At 40.4% G+C, this 21,954-nt stretch overlaps 1 protein-coding gene across 1 annotated transcript; it reads left to right on the top strand.

The window, feature by feature from the left end:
• Positions 1-13,669: 13,669 nt before the first annotated feature.
• On the top strand, positions 13,670-21,632 carry CCDC160 (coiled-coil domain containing 160). The gene is made up of 3 exons (XM_049871943.1): positions 13,670-13,954; positions 15,001-15,058; positions 20,275-21,632. The coding sequence occupies exon 3, from the start codon at positions 20,299-20,301 to the stop codon at positions 21,277-21,279; it is 981 nt and encodes a 326-aa protein (XP_049727900.1). The 5' UTR covers positions 13,670-13,954; positions 15,001-15,058; positions 20,275-20,298; the 3' UTR covers positions 21,280-21,632.
• The last annotated feature ends 322 nt before the right edge of the window (positions 21,633-21,954 follow it).

Here is a 21,954-nt window from a genome sequence, read left to right as displayed (position 1 = left end):
TGATGACAGGGTCAATCTACCAAGAAGACAGCAATCTTAAACGACTATACACCAAACAACAGAGCTACAAAATAAGTAAAGCCAAAAGTGATAGAACTGAAAATAGACAATACACAATAATAACTGGAGATTTCAACATCACTCTCTCAACAATTACCAGGACATGTAGACAGGAAATCATTAAGAATATAGAAGACCTGAACAGCACTATCAACCAAGTTGACCTAATTGATATTTATAGAACATTCCACCACCAACAGTAGAATACATATTTTCAAGTACACATTGACCAAGATAGAACATATTCTGAGCCATAACACAAATCTCAGCAAATCTAAAATAATTGAAATAGCATAGAGTTTGTTCTCTGGCCACAAGAAAATCGGACTAGAAATCAGTAACATGTCCAAAGCCTTGAAAACTAAACAACACACTTCTAAATAATCTGTGGGTCAGAGGAGTCTCAAGGAAATAAAAAAAAAAAACATCAAACTGAATGAAAACATATCAAAAATTGTGGAACACAGCTAAAGCAGTGCTGAGAGAGACATTTATAGCTCTAAATCCATGCATTAGAAAAGAGGAAAAGTCTCAAATCAATAATGTAACCTCCCACCTCAAGAACCTAGTAAAAGAGGAGCAAAATAAACTCAAAGCAAGCAGAAGGACAGAAATAAAGAGCAGAAATCAATGAAATTGAAAACAGAAAAGTATTATAGAAAGTCAACAAAACAAAAAGCTGGTTCTTTGAAAAGATGAATAAAAGTGACAAATCTTTAGCAAGACTGACAAAGAAAAAAGAGAAGATACAAATTACCAATATCAAGACTGAAAGGGGTTATCACTACAGACCTGGCAGGTATCAAAAGAATAATAAGGGAATATGATGAACAATTATATACACATAAACTTGACAAATTAGAAAAAATGGAAGAATTTCTTGAAAAACAAATACTACCACAATACACTCAATATAAAATAGATACTTTGAATAACACCATAAACTTCAAGGAAATTAAATTCATAATTTAAAAACCCCCAAAAAGAAATCCCCAGGCCCAGATGGCTCCACTGGAGAATCCTACCAAAAATTCTGAGAATTAACACCATTTCTACACATTCCCATCCAGAAAATAGAAGAGAGGGAAACACTTGCCAGTTCATTTTATGGAACTGGTATGTCCCTGGCAGTCAAAAAAAAGAAAACTACAGACCAATACCCCGCATGAGTTTAGATGCAAAAAAATCTTTAACAAGATGTTAGTAAATAGAATTCAGCAATACGTAAAAGAAATGATATATACTGACCCAGTGGAATTTATTCTACTGGTCCAAGGTTGGTTCAATATTCAGAAATCAGTCAATGTAATCTACTATGTTAACAGGCTAAAGAAGAAAAACCACACGATCATCTCAACAGATGCTGAAAAAGCATTTGACAAAATCTAATACCCTTTCATGATATAAACACTCAACAAGTTAGGAATAGAAGGGAACTTCCCCAACCTTTTAAAAGGCATCTATGAAAAACCCACAGCTAACATCACTTAATGGTGAGAGGTTGAGTGCTTTCCCCCTAAGACCAGGAACAAGACTAGGATGTCTGCTCTTGCCACTTCTGTTCAACATTGTATTGGAGGTTCTATCCAGGGCAATTAGTCAAGAAAAAGAAATAAAAAGCATAAAACTGAAAAGGAAGAAGTAAAAATATCTCTATTTGCAGATGACATGATATTATATATAGAAAATCCTAAGGAATACACACACACACACATACAAACTCTTAACATAATAAGACAGTACAGAAAGGTCACAGGATACAAGATCAACATATAAACATTACTTGTATTTCTATACAATAGCAATGAACAATCCAAAAAGGAAAAAAAAAAATTCTTCTATTTACAATAATTTCAAAAAGAATACAATAATTCACAATAGCCAAAAGGTGGAAACAACCTAAATGTCCATCAACAGAAGAATGAATATTTTAATTTGTTAAACAAAAATCACTTGCATTTTGTCTTAGTTATCTAGTGCTGCTCTAATAGAAATACTACAAATAGGTGGCTTTAACAAACAGGAATTTATCAGGAGGCTAGAAGTCCAAATTCAGGGTGCCATCTCAAGGGGAAGGGTTTCTCTCTCTGTTGGCTCTGGAGGAAGGTCCTTGTCACTTTTGAGCTTCGGCTCCTGGTGATCTTCATGTGGCTTGGCATCTCTCTTCCCCCATCTCTGCTCTGCTTGCTTGTTTAACCTCTTTTATATCTCTAAAGAGATTGACTCAAGATACACCGTACAGTAATCTTGCCTCATTAACATACCAAAGACTACCCATTCCCAAATGGGATTATAACCACATGCATAGAGGTTAACCTTTACAACACATATTTTGGGGAGACACAATTCAATCCCTAACACATCACAGGTATTACCTTTTTCTGTGGGTTCCAACACTCCTCCAGCATCTTTCACTCCCTGCCTTGCACTTCAGGCTCCAGTAAATCTGAACTCTTTTAGGATTTCCAACTTTCCGTGTTGTTTCATGCTTCTATGCCTTTTCACATGCTGTTCTCTCTGCTTTTACCCATTTGTCTGTGTGGAGATCTTCTACTCATCTTTTAAAATCCAGCTCAGATGGTTCAACCTCTAAGAAGCTTGAGACTTTCTTGACTCAGGCCCCTGATTGACCATTCCTTCATCCTCTCCCAAATTTGTGAATACTTCCATCATTTTTTTTTCCATCATTGCCTTTATAACATTTGTCTCTGTGCATGCCTCTAGCACTTAGCCTGATTTAAGGCGCATTGAGGTACTCAGTAAGTGTTTCTTGAATAAATGGGAGTTTGGGAAGTTTAAGAAAAGGAATTGACAAATCCGGAGAAAATGCTATAAGGCTAAATCAGTTGTTTTTAAATAAAATTTTTATTGAGGTATACAAACAGAAAAAAAGTACATCGCCATGATTTTTCACAAAGTAAATGCATCCATGTAACCAGCACCTAGATCAAGAAATAGAACATTTTCAGAACCCCAGAAGCCTGCCTTGTGTACTTTCCCAGTCATTAACCCCTAAGGTAACTACTATTCTAACGTCTAACAAGAGGGATACGCTTTGCCTGTTTTTGTACTTTATATAAATGAATCATGCACTTTGTACTCTTCTGTGTCTGGATAATTTTGTTCCTTAATGTTTGTGGGATTCATGCCTTTTGTTGTTCATTCTTATTGCTGAATAGCAGTAGTTCTTAAAGTGTGGTTTCCAGACCAGTAGCATCAACATCAGTTGCTAGAAATGTACTTCTTGGGGCCCTGGTCTCAGGACCTACTAAATCAGAAACTCTGAGGACTGGGCCCAGCAATTTGAATTTTAACAAACCCTTCTGGTGATTCTGATGCAATCTAAACTTTGAGAACTACAGCACAAACTTTGGGTATATACAACTAAAAAAACAAAAAAACCAAGCCCAGTGCAGTCGAGTCGATTCCGACTCATAGCGACCCTATAGGACAGAGTAGAACTGCCCCATAGAGTTTCCACGGAGCGCCTGGCAGATTTGAACTGCCGGCCCTTTGGTTAGCAGCCGTAGCACTTAACCACTATGCCACCAGGGTTTCCATATACAACTAGCATATAGTATATACAGCTGTATCTTATTCCTTAGTGTGACTATGCCACAATGTATCCATTCTACTGTTGATGTATTGTTTCCGTTTTAGATTATTAGAAATAACTCTTCTATGAATATTCCTGTACATGTTTTCTATGCACATACACATGCATTTCTGTTGGGTATATATTTAAGAGTGGAATTGCTGGGTCATAGCTTTAGTAGATATTGCCAATCACTGTTCTAAACTGCTTTTCGTACCCATTTACACTCCCATCATCCAAATAGGGGAGTTCCTGTGGCTCCATGTCTTTGCCAACACTTTGTCAGTCTTTAAACTTGACCATTCTTAGTGGATGTGTAGTGTTATCTAATTGTAGCTTTAAATTGCATTTCCCTGATGACTAGTGTAGTTGAGCACATTTCCACACGTTTTTTGACCATTTGGACATCCTTTTGTGTGGACGATTTAGTTTTGCCAGACTTTCAACTTCAAATTCACAGACCCTGTATTACAACTTCTATATTATAGGCAAGTTTGGATCAAAATCTAATACTATTACTACTAGCACTACTACTACTACTAACGGCTAAGACCTATTAAGCATTTTCCATTTACCAAACACTGTTGTAATCGTTTTACATATATTAACTAACTACCCTCACAGACACCCTCTGAAGTAGGTACTATAGCTATTCCCAATTTTCCATGGAGAAGCAATTTGCTCAAGGCCATGTAGCTAAGTGGTGGAGCTGGTATTTGAATCCAAGCTCCAGAATTTGTGTAATGCAATGTACAAACATAATCAAACTCTATTTTGGCAAAATATGATATATCAGTACTTCAAAAAACTATCACTGTTCACACTTGCTGTTGCAAAAAGTGAATGCCAGAACAAGAGATAGCTGGACATAGGGACTCCCTGACACTAGTGGTCAGATGGCCTTAACATGTCAGCGCTGCATAGTCTGCATAGTCATTTAAAGATACTGGAGCTAGACCCACCTCAGTTCGAACTCCAGCTTCACCACCTACTGTGTGGCCTTCGGCAAGTTATTTAACCTCTGTGTGCCTCAGTTTCCTCATCTCTAAAATATACGTAAAAAATAATACCTACAGGGAAACCCTGGTGGTGCAGTGGTTAATAGCTAAGGCTGTTAATTAAAAGGTTAGCAGTTCGAATCCACCAGGCGCTCCTTGGAAACCCTATGGGGCAGTTCTGCTCTGTCCTTTAAGGTCAGTATGAGTTGGAATAGACTCTACAGCAACGGGTTTTTTTTTTTAACGGGACATCCTAAGATTGTTGTGAAGGTTAAGTGAAACATTCTGGCACATGGTATGAACTCAATTCATTCATTCATTCAACAAATATTTGTTCATTGCCTACCATATGCAAGGCACTTTGCATGGTGCTTAGGATATTATCAGTGGACAAATCAAAGATCCCTGCCCTCTTGGAGCGTATACTGTAGTGTAGCTTAGGGGGTGGTAATGTGGGGAGAACAGAAGATAAACAATAACATAATATAAAAAAATGATAAGCACTGTATTAAAAAAGTATATAGCCATGAGTCAGAATCGACTCGAGGGCACTGGGTTCTGGTTATATTAAAAAAGTAGTAGAAAAAGATAATTTACAGATTGGGAGAAAAATTTGGGGAACCATATCTGATAAGGGTTTAATATCCAAAATATATAAAGACTCCTACAACTGAACAAAAAAAGAAAAACAACCCAATCAAAAAATCGGCAAAGGACTTGAACAGACATTTCACCAAAGGAGAAACGTAAATAGCCAACAAGGCACATGGAAAGATGTTCAACGCCATTAGTCATTAGGGAAATGCAAATGAAAACCATAATGAGATATCACTTCACCCCACTAAGATGGTTAAGATTAAAAAAATTGTAAACAAAAAGAGTTGGCAAGGATATAGAAATCTGAACCCTTATCCATTGCTGGTGGGAATGTAAAATGGTGCAGCTGCTGTGGAAAACAGTTTGGCAGTTCCTCAAAAAATCAAACAAAGAACTACCATATGACCCAGCAATTCCGCTCCTAGCTATATACCCAGAAGCCTTGAAAGCAGTGATTCAAGCAGATACTTGTACGTCAATGCTCATTGTAGCACTATTCACAATAGCCAGAAGACATTAACAGCCTAAGTGTTCATCAATAGACGCATGAATAAACAAAATGTGGTATATCTGTACAATGGAATATTATTCAATCATAAAGAGAGATAAAGTCCAGATACATGGCACAACATGGGTGAACCTTGAAAACATTATGCTGAGTGAAATAAGTCAGTCACGAAAGGGCAAATAATCTATGATCCCACTTATATGAAATTTCTAGAATAAGCAAGTGTGTAGAGACCAAAGTTTATTGGCCAAGAGGGAGGGCAAGAGGGTAACTCATTGCTTAGGGGACACTGAGCATCTGTTAAGGGTGATGGAAAATTTTGGAAATGGATAATGGTGATGGTTGAACAACATGATAAACATAATGTCACTGAATTTTACACTGAAAAATGTTTACATGGCAAACGTTTCATTACATATATATTTACCACAATCAAAAAAATAGTAGAGCAGGGTAAGGAGTAGTGGGAACTCTGGAAATGTTGGAAGTTGGCAGTATCAAATAGGACAGTTAGAGTAGGCCTCGCCGAGAAGCTACGATTTGATCAAAGACTTGAGTGAGATTCATGGATATCTTGGGGAAGAGCATTCCAGGCAGAGGCAACAGGTAGAGCAAAGCCCCCAATTATAGGAGGGGACCTGAGTATTCCTGGAACAAAAAGGAAGCCCGTACTGCTGGAGTAGAATCAGCAAAAGAGAAAGAGGTAGGAGAGCAGTTCAGAGAGGTATTGTGGTGGGCGGGGGAGGCGGTAATCCATCCAAATCCTGTAGGCCTTGTACACAGATGCTTGGAAGGACTTTATCTTTTCCTGCAAGTGACATTTGGAGTCTTTGTAGGGTTTAATTGTTTGTTTTTTTTTCTTTTTTTCATGATCTGACTCAGTATTTTTATAACAGATTCTCTGGATACTTTGCTGAGACTAGACTGTGAGTGGACAAGGGTAGATAGAAGGAGAAAGATCATTGAGGAGATTACTGCTCTAGTCCAGGCAAGAGATGATGGGGACCAGGATCCGGGGTTAAGAGTGGGAAGGGTAAGAAGCCATCAGGTTCTGGATATATTATGAAGGTAGAGCTAACAGACCTTGTGGACATGTAGGATGCACAGTGTTAGTTATTATTAGCTGTATGAGTAATTTGAATACTGATCCACATGCAATGTATGTCTGTAAATGGATTTTTTTCTTTTTTGCCCCAAATATCCTAGATTCGAGGCTACTCAAACTAGGATCATTTGCCAGGACAAACAAAAGAAGCTCATTTTGTTGTGTGATCAAAAGGTAGGTCACATTACTACTCTAGGTCTCAATCTCCTAGGTGGTAAAATGAGAAGATGGGGCTCCATGTTTTAAGGCCTCCTGTTTTGGCAATTGTATGACTGCATGATTCTTTTTTTTTTTTAATTGTTATTGTGCTTTAAGTGAAAGTTTACAAATCAAGTCAGTCTCTCACACAAAATTTATATATACCTTGTTATATACTCCTGGTTGCCCTCCCCTTAATGAGACAGCACACTCCTCTCTCCACCCTCTATTTTTGCGTCCATTCAGCCAGCTTCTGACCCCCTCCGCCCTCTCATCTCTTTTCCAGGCAGGAGCTGCCCACATAGCCTTTATGTGTCTCCTTGATCCAAGAAGCTCACTATTCACCAGTATCATTTTCCCTGTCTGAAGAGTTGGCTTTGGGAATGATTCCTGTCTTGGGCTAATAGAAGGTCTGGGGGCTGTGACCTCTGGGTCCTTCTAGTATCAGACCATTAAGTCTGGTCTTTTTACTAGAATTTGAGGTCTGCATCCCACTGTTCTCCTGCTCCATCAGGGATTCTCTGTTGTGTTATATGATTCTATTATTGTTCCTTGGTATTGATAGAGGTTCCAGAGGATAATAAAATGTTTTCTGACTCTGATATTTGAAAACCTATCTCCACGTCTTCAGTAGTTTGAATAACAAAACTCTCGGTCCTTATTGTTGTTGATTCTTTGCCATTTGGTAGTTGGAAGACAACTACTTGGGCAACTGACTGGAAGAGATCCGTATTTATGCCCATTCCCAAGAAAGGTGATCCAACTGAGCACGAAAATTATGGAACTATGTCATTAATATCACATGCAAGCAAAATTTTGCTGAAGATCATTCAGAAGCGGCTGCAGCAGTACATTGACAGAGAACTGCCAGAAATTCAGGCCGGTTTCAGAAGAGGACGTGGAACCAGGAATATCATTGCTGATGTCAGATGGATCCTGGCTGAAAGCAGAGAATACCAGAAGGATGTTTACCTGTGTTTTATTGACTATGTAAAGGCAGTTGACTGTGGGGGCCATAACAAACTATGGATAACACTGCGAAGAATGGGAATTCCAGAATATTTAATTGTGCTCATGAAGAACCTGTACATAGGTCAAGAGGCAGTCGTTCGAACAGAACAAGGGAATACTGCGTGGTTTAAAGTCAGGAAAGGTGTGCGTCAGGGCTATATCCTTTCACCATATCTATTCAATCTGTATGCTGAGCAAATAATCTGAGAAGCTGGACTGTATGAAGAAAAATGAGGCATCAAGTTTGGAGGAAGACTCATTAACAATCTGCGTTATGAAGATGACACAACCTTCCTTGCTGAAAGTGAAAAGGTCTTGAAGCACTTACTAATGAAGGTTAAAGACCATAGCCTTCAGTATGGATTGCACCTCAACATAAAGAAAACAAAAATCCTCACAACTGGACCAATGAGCAACATCATGATAAACAGAGAAAAGATTGAAGTTGTCAAGGATTTCATTTTACTTGGATCCACAATCAACATCTGTGGAAGCAGCAGTCAAGAACTCAAAAGATCCATTGCATTGGGCAAATCTGCTACAAAGGACCTCTTCAAAGTGTTGAAAAGCAAAGATGTCACCTTGAGGACTAAGGTGTGCCCGACCCAAGCCATGGTGTTTTCTATCGCCTCACATGCATGCAAAAGCTGGACGATGAATAAAGAAGACCGAAGAAGAGCTGACACCTTTGAATTGTGGTGTTACAGAAGAATATTGAATATACCATGGACTGCCAAAAGAAGTACAACCAGAATGCTCCTTAGAAGCAAGGATGGCAAGACTATGTCTCACATACTTTGGATATATCATCAGGGGGGATCAGTCCCTGGAGAAGGACGTTGTGCTTGGTAAAGTAGAGGGTCAGCAAAAGAGAGGAAGACTACATGGAAGGTCAGCTCAACTAGACTGGACCAAAAGCAAAGAAGTTTCAGGGATAAACCGAATGCTTCAAAGGTCAGCAGAGCAAGGGCAGGGGTTTGGGGACCATGGTTAAAGGGGACTTCTAAGTCAATTGGAAAAATAATTCTATTATGAAAACATTCTGCATCCCACTTTGAAATGTGGCATCTGGGGTCTTAAATGCTAACAAGCGGCCATCTAAGATGCATCAATTGGTCTCAACCCACCTGGAGCAAAGGAAAATGAAGAACACCAAGGTCACACGATAACTAAGAGCCCAAGAGACAGAAAGGGCCACATGAGCCAGAGACCTATATCATCCTGAGACCAGAAGAACTAGTTGGTGCCCGGCCATAATCGATAACTGCCCTGACAGGGAGCACAACAGAGAACCCCTGAGGGAGCAGGAGATCAGTGGGATGCAGACCCCAAATTCTCACAAAAAGACCATACTTAATGGTCTGACTGAGACTAGAGGAATCCCGGCGGTCATGGTCCCCAAACCTTCTGTTGGCCCAGGACAGGAACCATTCCCGAAGACAACTCATCAGACATGAAAGGGACTGGACAGTGGGTAGGAGAGAGATGCTGATGAAGAGTGAGCTAATTATATCAGGTGGACACTTGAGACTGTGTTGGCATCTCCTGTCTGGAGGGGGGATGGGAGGATAGAGAGAGTTGGAAGCTGGCAAAATTGTCATGAAAGGAGAGACTGAAGGGCTGACTCATTAGGGGGAGAGCAAGTGGGAGTACGGAGTAAGGTGTATATAAACTTATATGTGACAGTCTGACTTGATTTGTAAACATTCACTTGAAGCTCAATAAAAGTTAAAAAAAAAATTTCGAAACTGAAAAAAAAAATTTAACCACTTAAAAACTGTACAATTCAATGGTTTTTAGTATATTCACGGGGTTGTGTAACCATCACCACAAACCAATTTAAGAGCAATTCCATCACCCCCAGAAAGTTCCTTCACATTCTTCTAAGTCAATCCTCGTGCCTACCTCAAGCTCCGGGCAACCAATGACTTACTTTCTATAGCTATAGTTTTGCCTTTTATAGAAATTTCACATAAATGGAGTCATACAATATGCAGTCTAATGTATCTGGGTTCTTTCACCTCGCATGGTATTTTTGGGATTCATCTGTGTTGGTGCATGTATAAGTAGTTTGTTTCTTTTTATTACCGATAGTACTCCATTGTCTGCACATACCAGTTGATTATTTCCAATTTTTGGTTAAAAGTGTATAATTTATTTACCTTCTTTATTGTCTATCTCCTTCCACTAGAATGTATGCTCCATGAATGCAGGGACATTTGTAACTGTTGTTCAATGCTGTATCACCAGTTTCCAGAAAACAGGAGGCACTCCATAAATATTCAGTGAATGATGAATGAATAAATGAATCATAAAGTCAAAAAAAAAAGAAAACGTTCTGCATCCCACTTTGGTGAGTGGCGTCTGGGGTCTTTGACACCAGCAAGCGGCCATCTAAGATACATCAATTGGTCTCAACTCACTTGGAGCAAAGGAGAATGAAGAACACCAAAGACATAAGGTAAAGATGACCCCAAGAGACAGAAAGAGCCACATACACTACAGACTACATCAGACTGAGGCCAGAAGAACTAGATGGTGCCCAGCTACCACCCGTGGCTGTCCTGAAAGGGAACACAACAGTGAATCCCTGATGGAGCAGGAGAACAGTGGGATGCAGACCTCAAATTCTCGTAAAAAGACCGGGCTTAATGGTCTGAATGAGACTAGAGGGATCCTGGAGGTCATAGTCCCTGGACCCTGTGTTAGCCCAAGACTGGAACCATTCCCAAAGCCAACTCTTCAGATAGGGATTGGTCTGGACTGCAAGACAGAAAATGATACTCGTGAGGAGTGAGCTTCTTGGCTCAAGTAGACACATGAGACTGTGGGCAGCTACTGCCTGGAGGATAGATGAGAAGCCAGTGAGGAACAGGAGCTGGTTGAATGGACATTGGAATACAGGGTGGAAAGGAGGAGTGTGCTGCCTCATTAGAGGAGAACATAACAAGGTGTGCATAAGTTTTTGTATGAGAAACTGACTTGATTTGTAAACTTTCGCTTAAACCACAATAAATAAATTTTTTAAAAGTCTTAAAAAAAAAGAGAGGAAGACTCTCGGCGAGGTGGATTAACATAGTGGCTGCAACAATGAGCTCAAGCATAGCAATGATTGTGAGAATGGCGCAGGACAGGGCAGTATTTCATTCTGTTGTGCATAGGGTCGCTATGAGTTGGAACTGACTCAGTGGCACCTAACAGCAACAACAGTACACGATGGAGTGACTCACCATTTTTAAAAATAGAGTTACAGCAGGGCCAAGGTAACCTTTTATGCATTCTTTCAGGGATATGGGAGCGGGTGGAGTGCCCTAACGGGAGTCTGAGACTCTACCTGAAATCAAAGTTTGGCATTCTGCTTCTTGACACCTCAGACTCTACTTCGCAGAGCACACCCTGAATTATCACCATCAATGTGTTTCTATTTTAGGACGATAATGAATTTATAAGACAAGATAATAAAAATAAATAAAACCCCACTGCCATCAAGTTGATTCTGACTCATGGAGACCCCATGTGTTAAAGAGTAGAGCTGAGCTCCACAGGGTTTTCTTGGTTGTAATCTTAAGGGAAGCAGATTGCCAAGTCTTTCTTCCATGGTGCCACTGGGTGGGTTCAAACCGCCAACCTTTCAGTTAGGAGCCAAGTGCAAATTGTGTTGCCCACAATAATAATTAATTTATTATTATTATTAATAAATAAATAGCAAACATTTATGTAGGGTTTACTCTGTGTCAAACACTGTTCTAAGAGCTTTAGAAATAGTAATTCACTCGACCCTCACAGCACACCTATGAGTTGGGTACAAATGAGGAAAACTGAAGCACAGAGCAATTAAGATTCCTTTATTACGTTAATAAGGTATCTTATATCAAGCAAAAACATACTGAACCATTTTGAAACAATTAAAACAAACCATAAATGCAAGACAATGTGGAGACTTAATATCAAGGGAAGAAGTTTCATCAGACTTCCACAAACTCATTTCCATGGGGTCCATGGTAAAACATAGATTGACACTAGGTCTCTTCTACTACTCCAACCCTTGTTGACACTGATTCTCTAAGGAAGAAAAACAGCTGGGAACCAGGTCTCAGGGCTCCTGAGTGCAATCTTGCCATCTTCCAAACACCTGTTAGATCCAGTTCCCAAGAAGTTTCTAAGGACTGAAATATATCCTGGTATTGTTCCTAAGTCACTGTCTTGTTAGGTCTCGATAAATTAGACTGTCACTTCTTTAATGTGCTTAAACCTCCTGTCACACTGAAAACACAATAAAATATTATTAAAAAAATGCCCATCAACAGGTAAATGAATAAACAAAATGTGGTCTATGGATACAAGAAAGGATTACTCGGCCATCGAGAGAAATGAAGTCCTCGTGTATGCCACAACATGGATGAACCTTGAAAACATCATGCTAAGCAAGATAAGTCAAGCACAAAAGGACAAATACTGTTTGATCTCACTTATATGACATAAGCAAATATATAGAAACCAAAGATTATTAATGGTTACCAGGGGTGGAAGGGAGGGGGAAAGGGGAAGTTTTTGGAGTGACTTAATGTTAATGGTGGTAGAGTGATTTGGAAAAGGATAGCGAAAAGGGCTGCACAACCTGAGGAATACCATCAATGTCACTGGATTGTACATAGAGAAATTGTTGAATTGGGGTATGTTTTGTTATGTATATTTTCACCACTATATATATATATATAAATGTATTTTATATATATATATATATACACACACACACAACATCATGGGGAAACTGGGCTTCCCCCCCCACTCCCTCCCCTCCCAACTAAATTCTGGAAGTTGTGAGCAACCTTTGAAGCTTGAAGGGAATAGCTTTGGGACTGCTAAAAGGAAACATCTCCCCCAATAGGTTTGAAATTCACATAGGTACAAGAGTGGTTTAGAAAAATTCCTGAGTGATCAATGAGGAAACCATGAACTGTCTGAGATACAAAGCGCAACCTCCCAGAGAGGGTATACCCATAAAACCAAACCCATTGCCATCTAGTCAATTCTGACTCATAACGACCCTATAGGACAGAGTAGAACTGCCCCATACGGTTTCCAATGAGTGCCTGGTGGATTCGAACCGCCGATCTTTTCGTTAGCAGCCATAGCTCTTAACCACTATGCCACCAGGGTTTCCAGAGAGGGTATAACTAGGGGATAATGCTCTCCTGACACAACAAGGCCCTTAGAACTGTGATCAAGGACAGAAATTCCACCTAGACCATTGTGCTGCTGTGGGAGGGGTGGGGAGGGGGGCTGTGTGTGTGCAATTCCCACATTGTTAGGAGTCCTGAACCAAAGCCAGGCGACCTTCTAGAGTAAAGCCTCGCTGATGTCATGTAACTAACCAGCTGGCCTAGGGATTAACCTCGTGCCATTCTCTACCCCTCCACCCCTGCCCCATGCAATGGCAGGATCCAGGGGGCTTTGTGAGTCACGCAGACCCTCCACATAATCCCACGGGGTGGAGCTGCCTCGCGGTTTCTCGTTTCTCGCCCCTTCCCACGCTGACTCAGCTCTCTCCTGATTTCTGGCCGGCCGAAGCTCGCGGGGGCCCGCCCTACCCGGCATGCTCAGTGCTCGGGCCGGGCTGTGAAGGCCGGGCAGAAGGCGCCCGGCCCCCGGGCCGGGTCCCTTTAAGTGGGACCGGCCGGTTGCTAGGTGACGGCGCGGCCCAAACGGCGCTGCACTGCGGAGACTCAGCCTGGGCCACCGGCCGGGTCGCGGGGCCACGCGGAGAGCAGGGCTGTGGGCCGCCCGTGGCGGCGGGCTTCAGGGAGGACGGGGAAGACGAGGAAGACAGGGAAGTAGGAGAAAGGGGGACAGGGCTCCCGACGCCCCACCCACACCTCCAGGTATGTACTCCCCCCCGCTTTTCTTCCCTGCTTGGGGGACAGGGGAGCCCCCCTCTGCGTGTCGTCTCTTCTTTCTTTAGCCAGCGTTTGGGAGGGAAGGGACCAGAGCTTGGGGAGTGGGGGTCTGGGAGAAGTGGGGGGCAGGCCTCTCCCCCGCCCTTGCCCACCCCTCCCCCAGACGGAAGGGTCTGGGAGGCGGAAAGTGTCACCTGCGGGGGGAGGGGGCGGGGGCGGGCCGATGTCCTGACCCGAGCCACTTTCTTACCACCCAAAGCAGCAGCAGCGATGGCAGGAGTTTCAGTTAACCATTTACAGAAAAAAAAAAAAAAATACCCAAACTATGCATATAGTTTTATAGCAAGAGTGTGCCTCCCATACTAATAAAGTCTCAGCCTTCGGAATTAAGGTGACTCCGGATGTTTTCTTCTAGAAGGAATCGTTTCACACCAATAACAAAGAATTTGTGGGTAATAACCATTCACGGGGCCCAGTTTCCAATAGTACTTTGCTTCCCTCTCAATAGCAGCCAAACAATAAAGAAGTGGACACTTGGCCCATTTGTTAGGTCCCGGAAAGATTCAGGCAAAATTAAGGATCACTGCCCTTTCTGAGGATTTCAAAAATTAACTCTCTTCTGGGAGGAAGGGAGGCACAGCCTGGGCTCCAGCCCTCTGCAAACGTGGCTCTTGGCATGCTCATTAATAGCAGGCATGCTGCTGCTGCCAATGGCTCATTTGTTCAGTAGGTGCTAAAGGCGAGGAGATACTGTGTTGAGTAAGATGTCCCCATGATTCTTGTCCCATTTGATATTTGGATTGTTTGGGAAAGGAAGTTTTAATGGCATATCATGTGGGAAGATAGATTGACAAGTTAAAAAGGAGGATTAACTCTGTTTAAGCATCTGGCATCATATTCCAGATAGGCCAAATGATATTTTAAGCATATGACTTATAATCTTCATCTGCATTTCAGATATAAACATAGATTTGGGTGTTCTGGTTAATTATATTTTCTGATTATTCCTGGGGGGATTTTTTTTTTTTTAGTTCAAACTGGAAAAAGGAAAAAACAGCATCCAACGTAAGAGCTTGTATCTCAGGAACTGTAAGTACAGTTGTGTTGGTTGATATCTTGTTTAGATGTTTGTTTAGAAGCAGTCTTACCCAACGTAGTCTTCAGCCTTGTAACTAGATCAACAGTCTGCATTCTCAGGATACTTTCAAGAAGACCTCATAGAAATACAAAAGAAAAGTATCCTGAAGACTTTGGCTAAGCCAAATGAACCTCAAGGGAAAAATAAAGTCCTTCCCCTAAAATGTAACCCCCAAAACTTACAAAGTCAGAGGAGAAATTGTAAGTATTTAAAAAAAAAATTAAACTCAATAAGAATCAAAACATTAAAGAATTTTCAGGAAAGAGCTTAAGGATCATTCATTTAACAAATATTTGACTGGGCATATAAAGATGAATAAGAGGGGCCAACTCTTGCCAGGAAAAATTCAGAGTGCAGAGTCATCCTTGTTAATCTCAAACTAATACTCCATTTGTAATATTGCTAAGAAATTATTGGTGGCTCTGTGAAACTCTGGGGCCTTTGGAAAGTTCTTGGTAAAGCAATTGGTGATTAAAATGTAAATACCTTAAGTTGTAGAAAAGCCTACTACTTTGTTGCTTAGATAGAATCAATTTAGCTTTAGAAATCTGGAGACATCGGGAATTTATGGGAGTTAACGTAAATTGTTGGGATTGCAGGTTAAATTAAGTTAAAATTTGAGTTTCGGTTCCCCTCTGCTTACTTTAATAATAAACCAAAACCCATTGCCATCGAGTTGATTCGGACTCATGGCGACTCCACGTGTTTCAGAGTAGAACTGTGCTCCATATGGCTTTCAGTGGCTATAATCTTACAGAAGTAGGTCACCAGGAAGAGGCACTGCTGGAGGGATTCGAAACGCCAACCTTTAGGCTAGTACCCGAGAGCAAACAGATTGTGCCACCCAAGGACATTTTGATAATACCTACTTTTTTTTTTTAAATGATTTCTTGAAGCCTTTTTTCAGAGGTGTGATGGCCTTAGACTGGCAACTTTGAAGCACATCTTTGGCTGTTTAACTGGCTTGTTTCTGTTGAAAGGGTGGTAAGGAAAACCTAAAAAAATAAAGTGAAGTTGGTCATTTACGGTTCACTTTTAAATTGCTTCCATTTCCATTTTCACTCATTTCTCTTAACCACCTGTGAAAGAGGCATATTTGTCTCTATTTTACACTTGAAGAAACTGAGGATCACAGAAGGTAAGGTTTCATAGACTTCTCAAAATTTCAGACTCCTTTAGTCTTTTTCCACCATAGCCCATGCTCAGTCTCTTTCTCAAGAAATTCCTTTTCATTTTGCTCCACAATTTTGTCCTGCAAAACCTGTCGACCTGCTTTGAATTCAGACAGTTTATTTGGGTCCTCATTTTGCTATTTAATGGTTTTCTTCAAGTCACTGATTCTCAGAAGGGTAGGGAATGAGGACGTACCCCTCGAGGGGGCAGGTCAGAATCTTCTCTAAGGAGAGAGAGAGGGTGCTGGTGGCAGTGTTTTGTCCCCGGTAATAGTGGGAGCAGAAAGAAGATTTGGGAACCGCTGCTTTTAAGTGGGACAGATTGGACAATAGAGCAGAGAGGCAAGGCTAGTGACTTTCATTGTGGCAGATTTTTTCCCCCCTCTTTTGGCCCAGCAGTTTCCCTGAGGGTCAGGAGAACTGAAAACCAACCAGGAATAATAGGAGAGAGTTCTTTGGGCTAAGAGGGGCCCTTTTGTCTTCGCCTTACTGAACCGAGGCAGTGACTGAAAGCCCTGCCCCCAGTTGAGGGGGACCAAAGGGGTGAGGATAGTAACAGAAGGTTGCCCATCAGAGGTTGGCCAACCTTTTGCCTTTTCTAATCATCATTCCCCATTTAAAAAGTTTGGGATGAAGGGCTTTTGTGAGGTGGGGGAAAGCCTCTTAATTTCTTCTAGAACTGTTTCCCACTCGCTGCCTACTCCTGCCTGGAAAAATAATCGCATTTTGCAGGCAGATCTAGATTTATGCAAAAAAGATGGTCCTGAAAATTTGAAGTCAAATTCTAATGTAAATTGGAGGAAGCAACAGAAAAAGATCTTTGATTTTTTTTGTCATCGGTTTTTCTAAAGCATGTGATATAAAATATGAATTTTTTTAAAAAAAGTAATTAGATTTCATACATTTGATCACTTTTCCAGCTTAATGTGAGTATATATTCCCAGGGTCCCATACAATAGCATAAGCTGAAAATGAAAGTGAGATGATTTTGTGAAAAATTCCTAAAGGATGATTTTGTAGATTTCTCCTTTCACAATTGACAGTAAAGTATTTTCTGCAGTTACTGGAAGATAGATCTGCATCTACCTAGGGTTTTTATGGGATGGTTCTGCCTGAAGATACATAATAAATGATCACTCTTTGCTTAACTCTCAGCATTTATGTTATGTTACTCCATGGCAGTGGGTTTGGTTTTTTTTTTTTTTACATCACATTATATTTAAATACATTTTGAATTTTTCAGTGGTTCTCAAATTCTTTAGGTGCACATGAACCACTTTCATAGAAGTCCTTACCCCACACAAGTGTCGTACTACTTGACCACTGCCAAAAGGAAAAAAAAAACCACCAGAGGATGAAAGGTGATGTTTCCAGTGAGACACTAACTAGAAACATCAGGAGTCCGTTATTAATTCATGTCAGACGCAAATGAATTGGTATAGTTATATTATAGACACCATGCCTTAACAGTGCAGTCCCAGGGCCTTCTGGGAGAATCGCCATCTTAAAGGACCACTAATGTTATTTTTGCTGTATGATTTTGTATTGTTTTCCTGCCTGTGTTCTGGCTTACTTGTTTCTTTATTTAAATTTTTCATTTCTTCTGGGTCTCCCTCCCCTCTCCTTTGGACCCTGAGTACTCAATGTAGTGTTTGGTAGACACTTGTAACAATAAATGTTGACAACTGATCCGCTACAAAGACATGATTATACTTTCACTAATGGCTTCTGGTTTGATTTGTCTTATGCTGTAACGAATTACCTAGTCAAGTTTATTGAGAGCAAGATGGCTGCCATGCCAGGGTAGAAGAGTGTCATTGTTTCAGAAGGATACTCTCATAAAATGTGCCAAAGCCTATAAGCATATTCCCGGTCCTTGCCAGAGAACACTAATGCCAAACTTGTTCTACACAAAAAGCAAACAGCGTAGTTTGTGAAGAAAAAATGAGACTGGCAGCTTTTACCCCCCAGACTGGGCTTTGCCATACTTTGTGACTAGATTTGGGAACAAGCTCTTAAAGCCTATCTCGCCAATGAAAGAGCTTCTTCCCATATCCACCAAAAAAAAGAAAAAGAAGAAGAAAGAAAGAAAAGGAGCAGCTCAGAGACCCTTTGACCCTGCCCGGTATAAGCCATGGGAGGGAAATTCCAAAAGGCTTTACAAACCTTTCTCCTTTCTCTTTCTGTCCTTTGTTATGTGACATGCAATTCTCCTCCCCCCTCCCCTTCATTTTTTCCTTTCTCCTTTTGTGGCCTTTTAACAAATACCTAAGCACCGAAATAGTGGGGTCATTTCTTTTAGTTTGTGAAATGAAACCTAGCAGAAGAATAAAGAGGAATTTTAAAACATGCACTGAATTGGGAGACAGGGTCTCCATTTTACCACTCTCAGGCAATGTGGACTTGGTCAAGTCTCCTAACTTCTCTGAGCCTCAGTTATAAATTAAGCGGACTCTTCTCAGTTCTGTGAAAAGCATTGTCTATACAGGGTTCGTTGAAAGGCATTTCCTTTCGGATACCCAGGAAGTCGGATACCCAGGAAGTCATACAGAGGCTCAAGGGAGAAAGGTGGTGAAATTTAAATATATATAAATATGTACATATGTACATATGTATAAAGTAGCCTCACCTGACTTGCCCCTCTGTTTACTTCCTTTCTGAGCAACCCCACCAATGCCTTTCATTCAGAATTAAAAAATTAGGTAGGACAAATAGTAATCTCTCTTCATTGCTACCTGATTAGAGGCATTTTTATCTTTACCGAATTGTCTGTAAAAAATTGACTACTAAAAAATGTGACTGGCAATTAGCATCACCCTTTTTTCTCCTGTCCCTGTCCCTTCCCTTTATGAGAGCTGTAATTATTCCCTTACTTTCATACTTCTAGAGAGGCGGGAGACCAGGATTTCAAGAATACTCCCCGTTAAAAACAGAGATTATAGATACAGACCTACCTTGATTTTTCTTAGTAGAGATGCTACACATATATTACAGTAAATGAACGTATTAAGTGAATAAAGTGACCCCCTCCCTCTTCCCACTCTCCAGCGGTAACTGCAGTTACCAGTTCGGTGGCTTCAGATGCCCGTGGCTCTTCAGCATGTTGCCTGTGTCCCTCTTTCTCCCTTTTCTCAAAAGTAGCTACTGATCTGTGAACAAATGCTAGTGCTTTGGGAAAGCCGTAGGTAAGGATTCCCTTTGAATAAAGAAGACTCCTTTTGAAACAAAATAGCCATACCCTAAATCTTTTAAATTTGGGAAATTGTTTGCTTCGTGATTCGATGTGCTAAGTTTTCACTTAAAAATGACATTTGGAATGAATATCTCAAGGGGAAACACATTTGGGGTAGCATTCATATTTTCAATTGTTGACATTGGGTTCTTATCGTGAAATTGCTGTCAAAACAGAATTCTGTATACTTGGCAGTTTTGCCTAAAAGCGAAGCCCAAGACTGGAACAGCAGGAATGTACAGGTCAAGACAGAAGGGTATTTGGCAGAGTTACTCCTAGGAAGTCTGCATGGTATACTTTACGAAAAGCAGCTCACGTTGCATTAAGCCCTGATGTTTTAGTCACTTTAAAGAATAAACAAACAGTAGTCCAACCCAAAAGAACTGGGGAAAAAATCAGACACATTGGATGCACAGGTATTAACAATCTTAACCTATTCATTTAAAATGATTTTTATAATAAAGCAATCTCGTTTCATATGTATAGCTGCTTTCTCATAGAGTTATTTTCTCTGTATAATGAAATGTGTCAATTTGCGGGTTATACACAATTTTGAAGCTAGAAGGGACTGTAGAACTCAGCTAGTTCAACTCTTTCAATTTCTAAATAAGGGAACTGAGGCCCAAGCCATTCAGAGAGTTAGGAGAGAGCTGGCCCTCAAACATCTAGGCCCCTTCACCTGTAGGCCAGCATTCTTAGCTCTTTCTACTACTCTAGTTGCCAGTGGAAATATTATGCCTTGATTTTATATTTTGTTTTTCAGAAATTGGAAGCAGTTCCAGAAGAAATGGATGCTAGAAGAAAACACAAGAAGGAGAATATGTTTACTCCTTTTTGTGATACCCAGATTTGTCCAGGTCAGGCTTCTCAGCCTAAATTTTCTGAACAATTGTCTTTAGAAAAGGCCAGGAGTATGGCAGAAAGTTATAATTTGTCCAGTCAGAAGTTTCAAGAGGTAAACAAAGTTAAGAAAAAAGAATCTATTTCCCAACTAAATGAAAAAGAACGAGAACTAAAGTTAAGAGAGAGAAAGATAAACATTTCAAAGAATGAAACAGACACAAGTTCTGCCTCCTGTGAAGCATCCGATTTGGATGTTCCAACCAAAGAAACCATCAGGGGCACGCAAAATTGTTACACCTGCTGTACAAAGGAATCGCCAACCGGACGGAGACGACGGCGACGAGGAGACATGAGGAAGAATTTCCCGGAGGAAATGTGTCCAAAACTTCGCCTGAACCTTTTGAATGCAGAACTGGAAGAACTTAATATGAAATGCAAAAAAATAGAAGAGGAATTTGAAAATGCCGAAAAAGAACTTATGAACTCCAAAAAAGAAGTCTCCACCAAACCCTTAAACTTTCAAGAAACAAGGAAGGATTCTTTGAAGAAAGACTGGGAACTGCAAGCTTTACGAAATGACCTGTCTGAAAAAGCAACCAATGTCAAAAACTTAACTAAAGAGCTCCAGCAAGCCAAAGAAGTCATCCACAAGCTGAACTTAGAAAACCGAGATTTGAAAGAAACTGTTAAGAAGCTGAAGCGGCAAACTGAGGCTGGAAATGCACTCCTAAAAGATGAAATGAAGTTGTTTTATGAATTAGAAATGGAAAAGATCCGCAAAGAGCTTGATGCCATCAAGAATGACCTGAAAGTTGAGAAGACCCTACAAGCAAGAAACAACAGGGCCCTGGAGTTGATTCGAACGCACTTTGCCTCAGGAACGCCATCAAGTACCCTTGGCCAATTTTCAGGGAATATTTTTTAAAATTATAAATAAATAAATAAAGCCTTCCAGTAAGCAAGTCATTGAGCCAAATCAGTGTTTATTGTACTTTCTTTGTGTACTACTTCCAACGTGTGTAGTTGGATGTAATTTTCATTTCTGGTGAATCAGAATTTCTGTAACAACATATAGATGTTATCTTCAAAGCTTCTGCTTTATTTTCTATTGAAGTTATTGTGAGAGTCCAAATGGAGATGAAGCTTTGGAATTTTTTTTTGGTATTTCACTCAAAGACATGTAGTGATTCACCAACTCATTTATGAATACAAATCAGCGATTTTGTGATCTTTGAGCATTATGTCCTTGGCACGTGAATATTCTTCAACCTGTGTTCACTGATGTTAACAATAAAAATCTTCTTTATCTCTATAAGCATAGCACGTGTCTATGGGTCTTGGAGCTGCCTGTTCAAACTCAATAGGATACCAAAAATGTATCTGCTTTCTCCAGGGTCTAGCCTTAATTAATTAGGCACATGTATTTTTTTTTCTTAAACAGCTTTCTGCCCCTTGCTGTTTACCCCATGCTTTCTCCTCTGACCTGACCATGGTTCCCATAGACTAAAAGACACTTAGAGACACTGTTGTGACCTCTGTTAGAGCCATCCTTTTGTCAGCAGTGATTTTTTACATTTTCTTGTGTTGGCCAGCAAGGGGC

This window comes from Elephas maximus, chromosome X, assembly GCF_024166365.1.
Source record: "Elephas maximus indicus isolate mEleMax1 chromosome X, mEleMax1 primary haplotype, whole genome shotgun sequence".
NCBI classification, from domain to species: Eukaryota; Metazoa; Chordata; class Mammalia; order Proboscidea; family Elephantidae; genus Elephas; species Elephas maximus.
This window is presented reverse-complemented; position numbering and strand designations above follow the sequence as displayed.

Excerpts from the sequence above, each read along its gene's own strand:
- CCDC160 (XM_049871943.1), top strand. The coding sequence starts at position 20,299 with ATGGATGCTAGAAGAAAACACAAGAAGGAGAATATGTTTACTCCTTTT.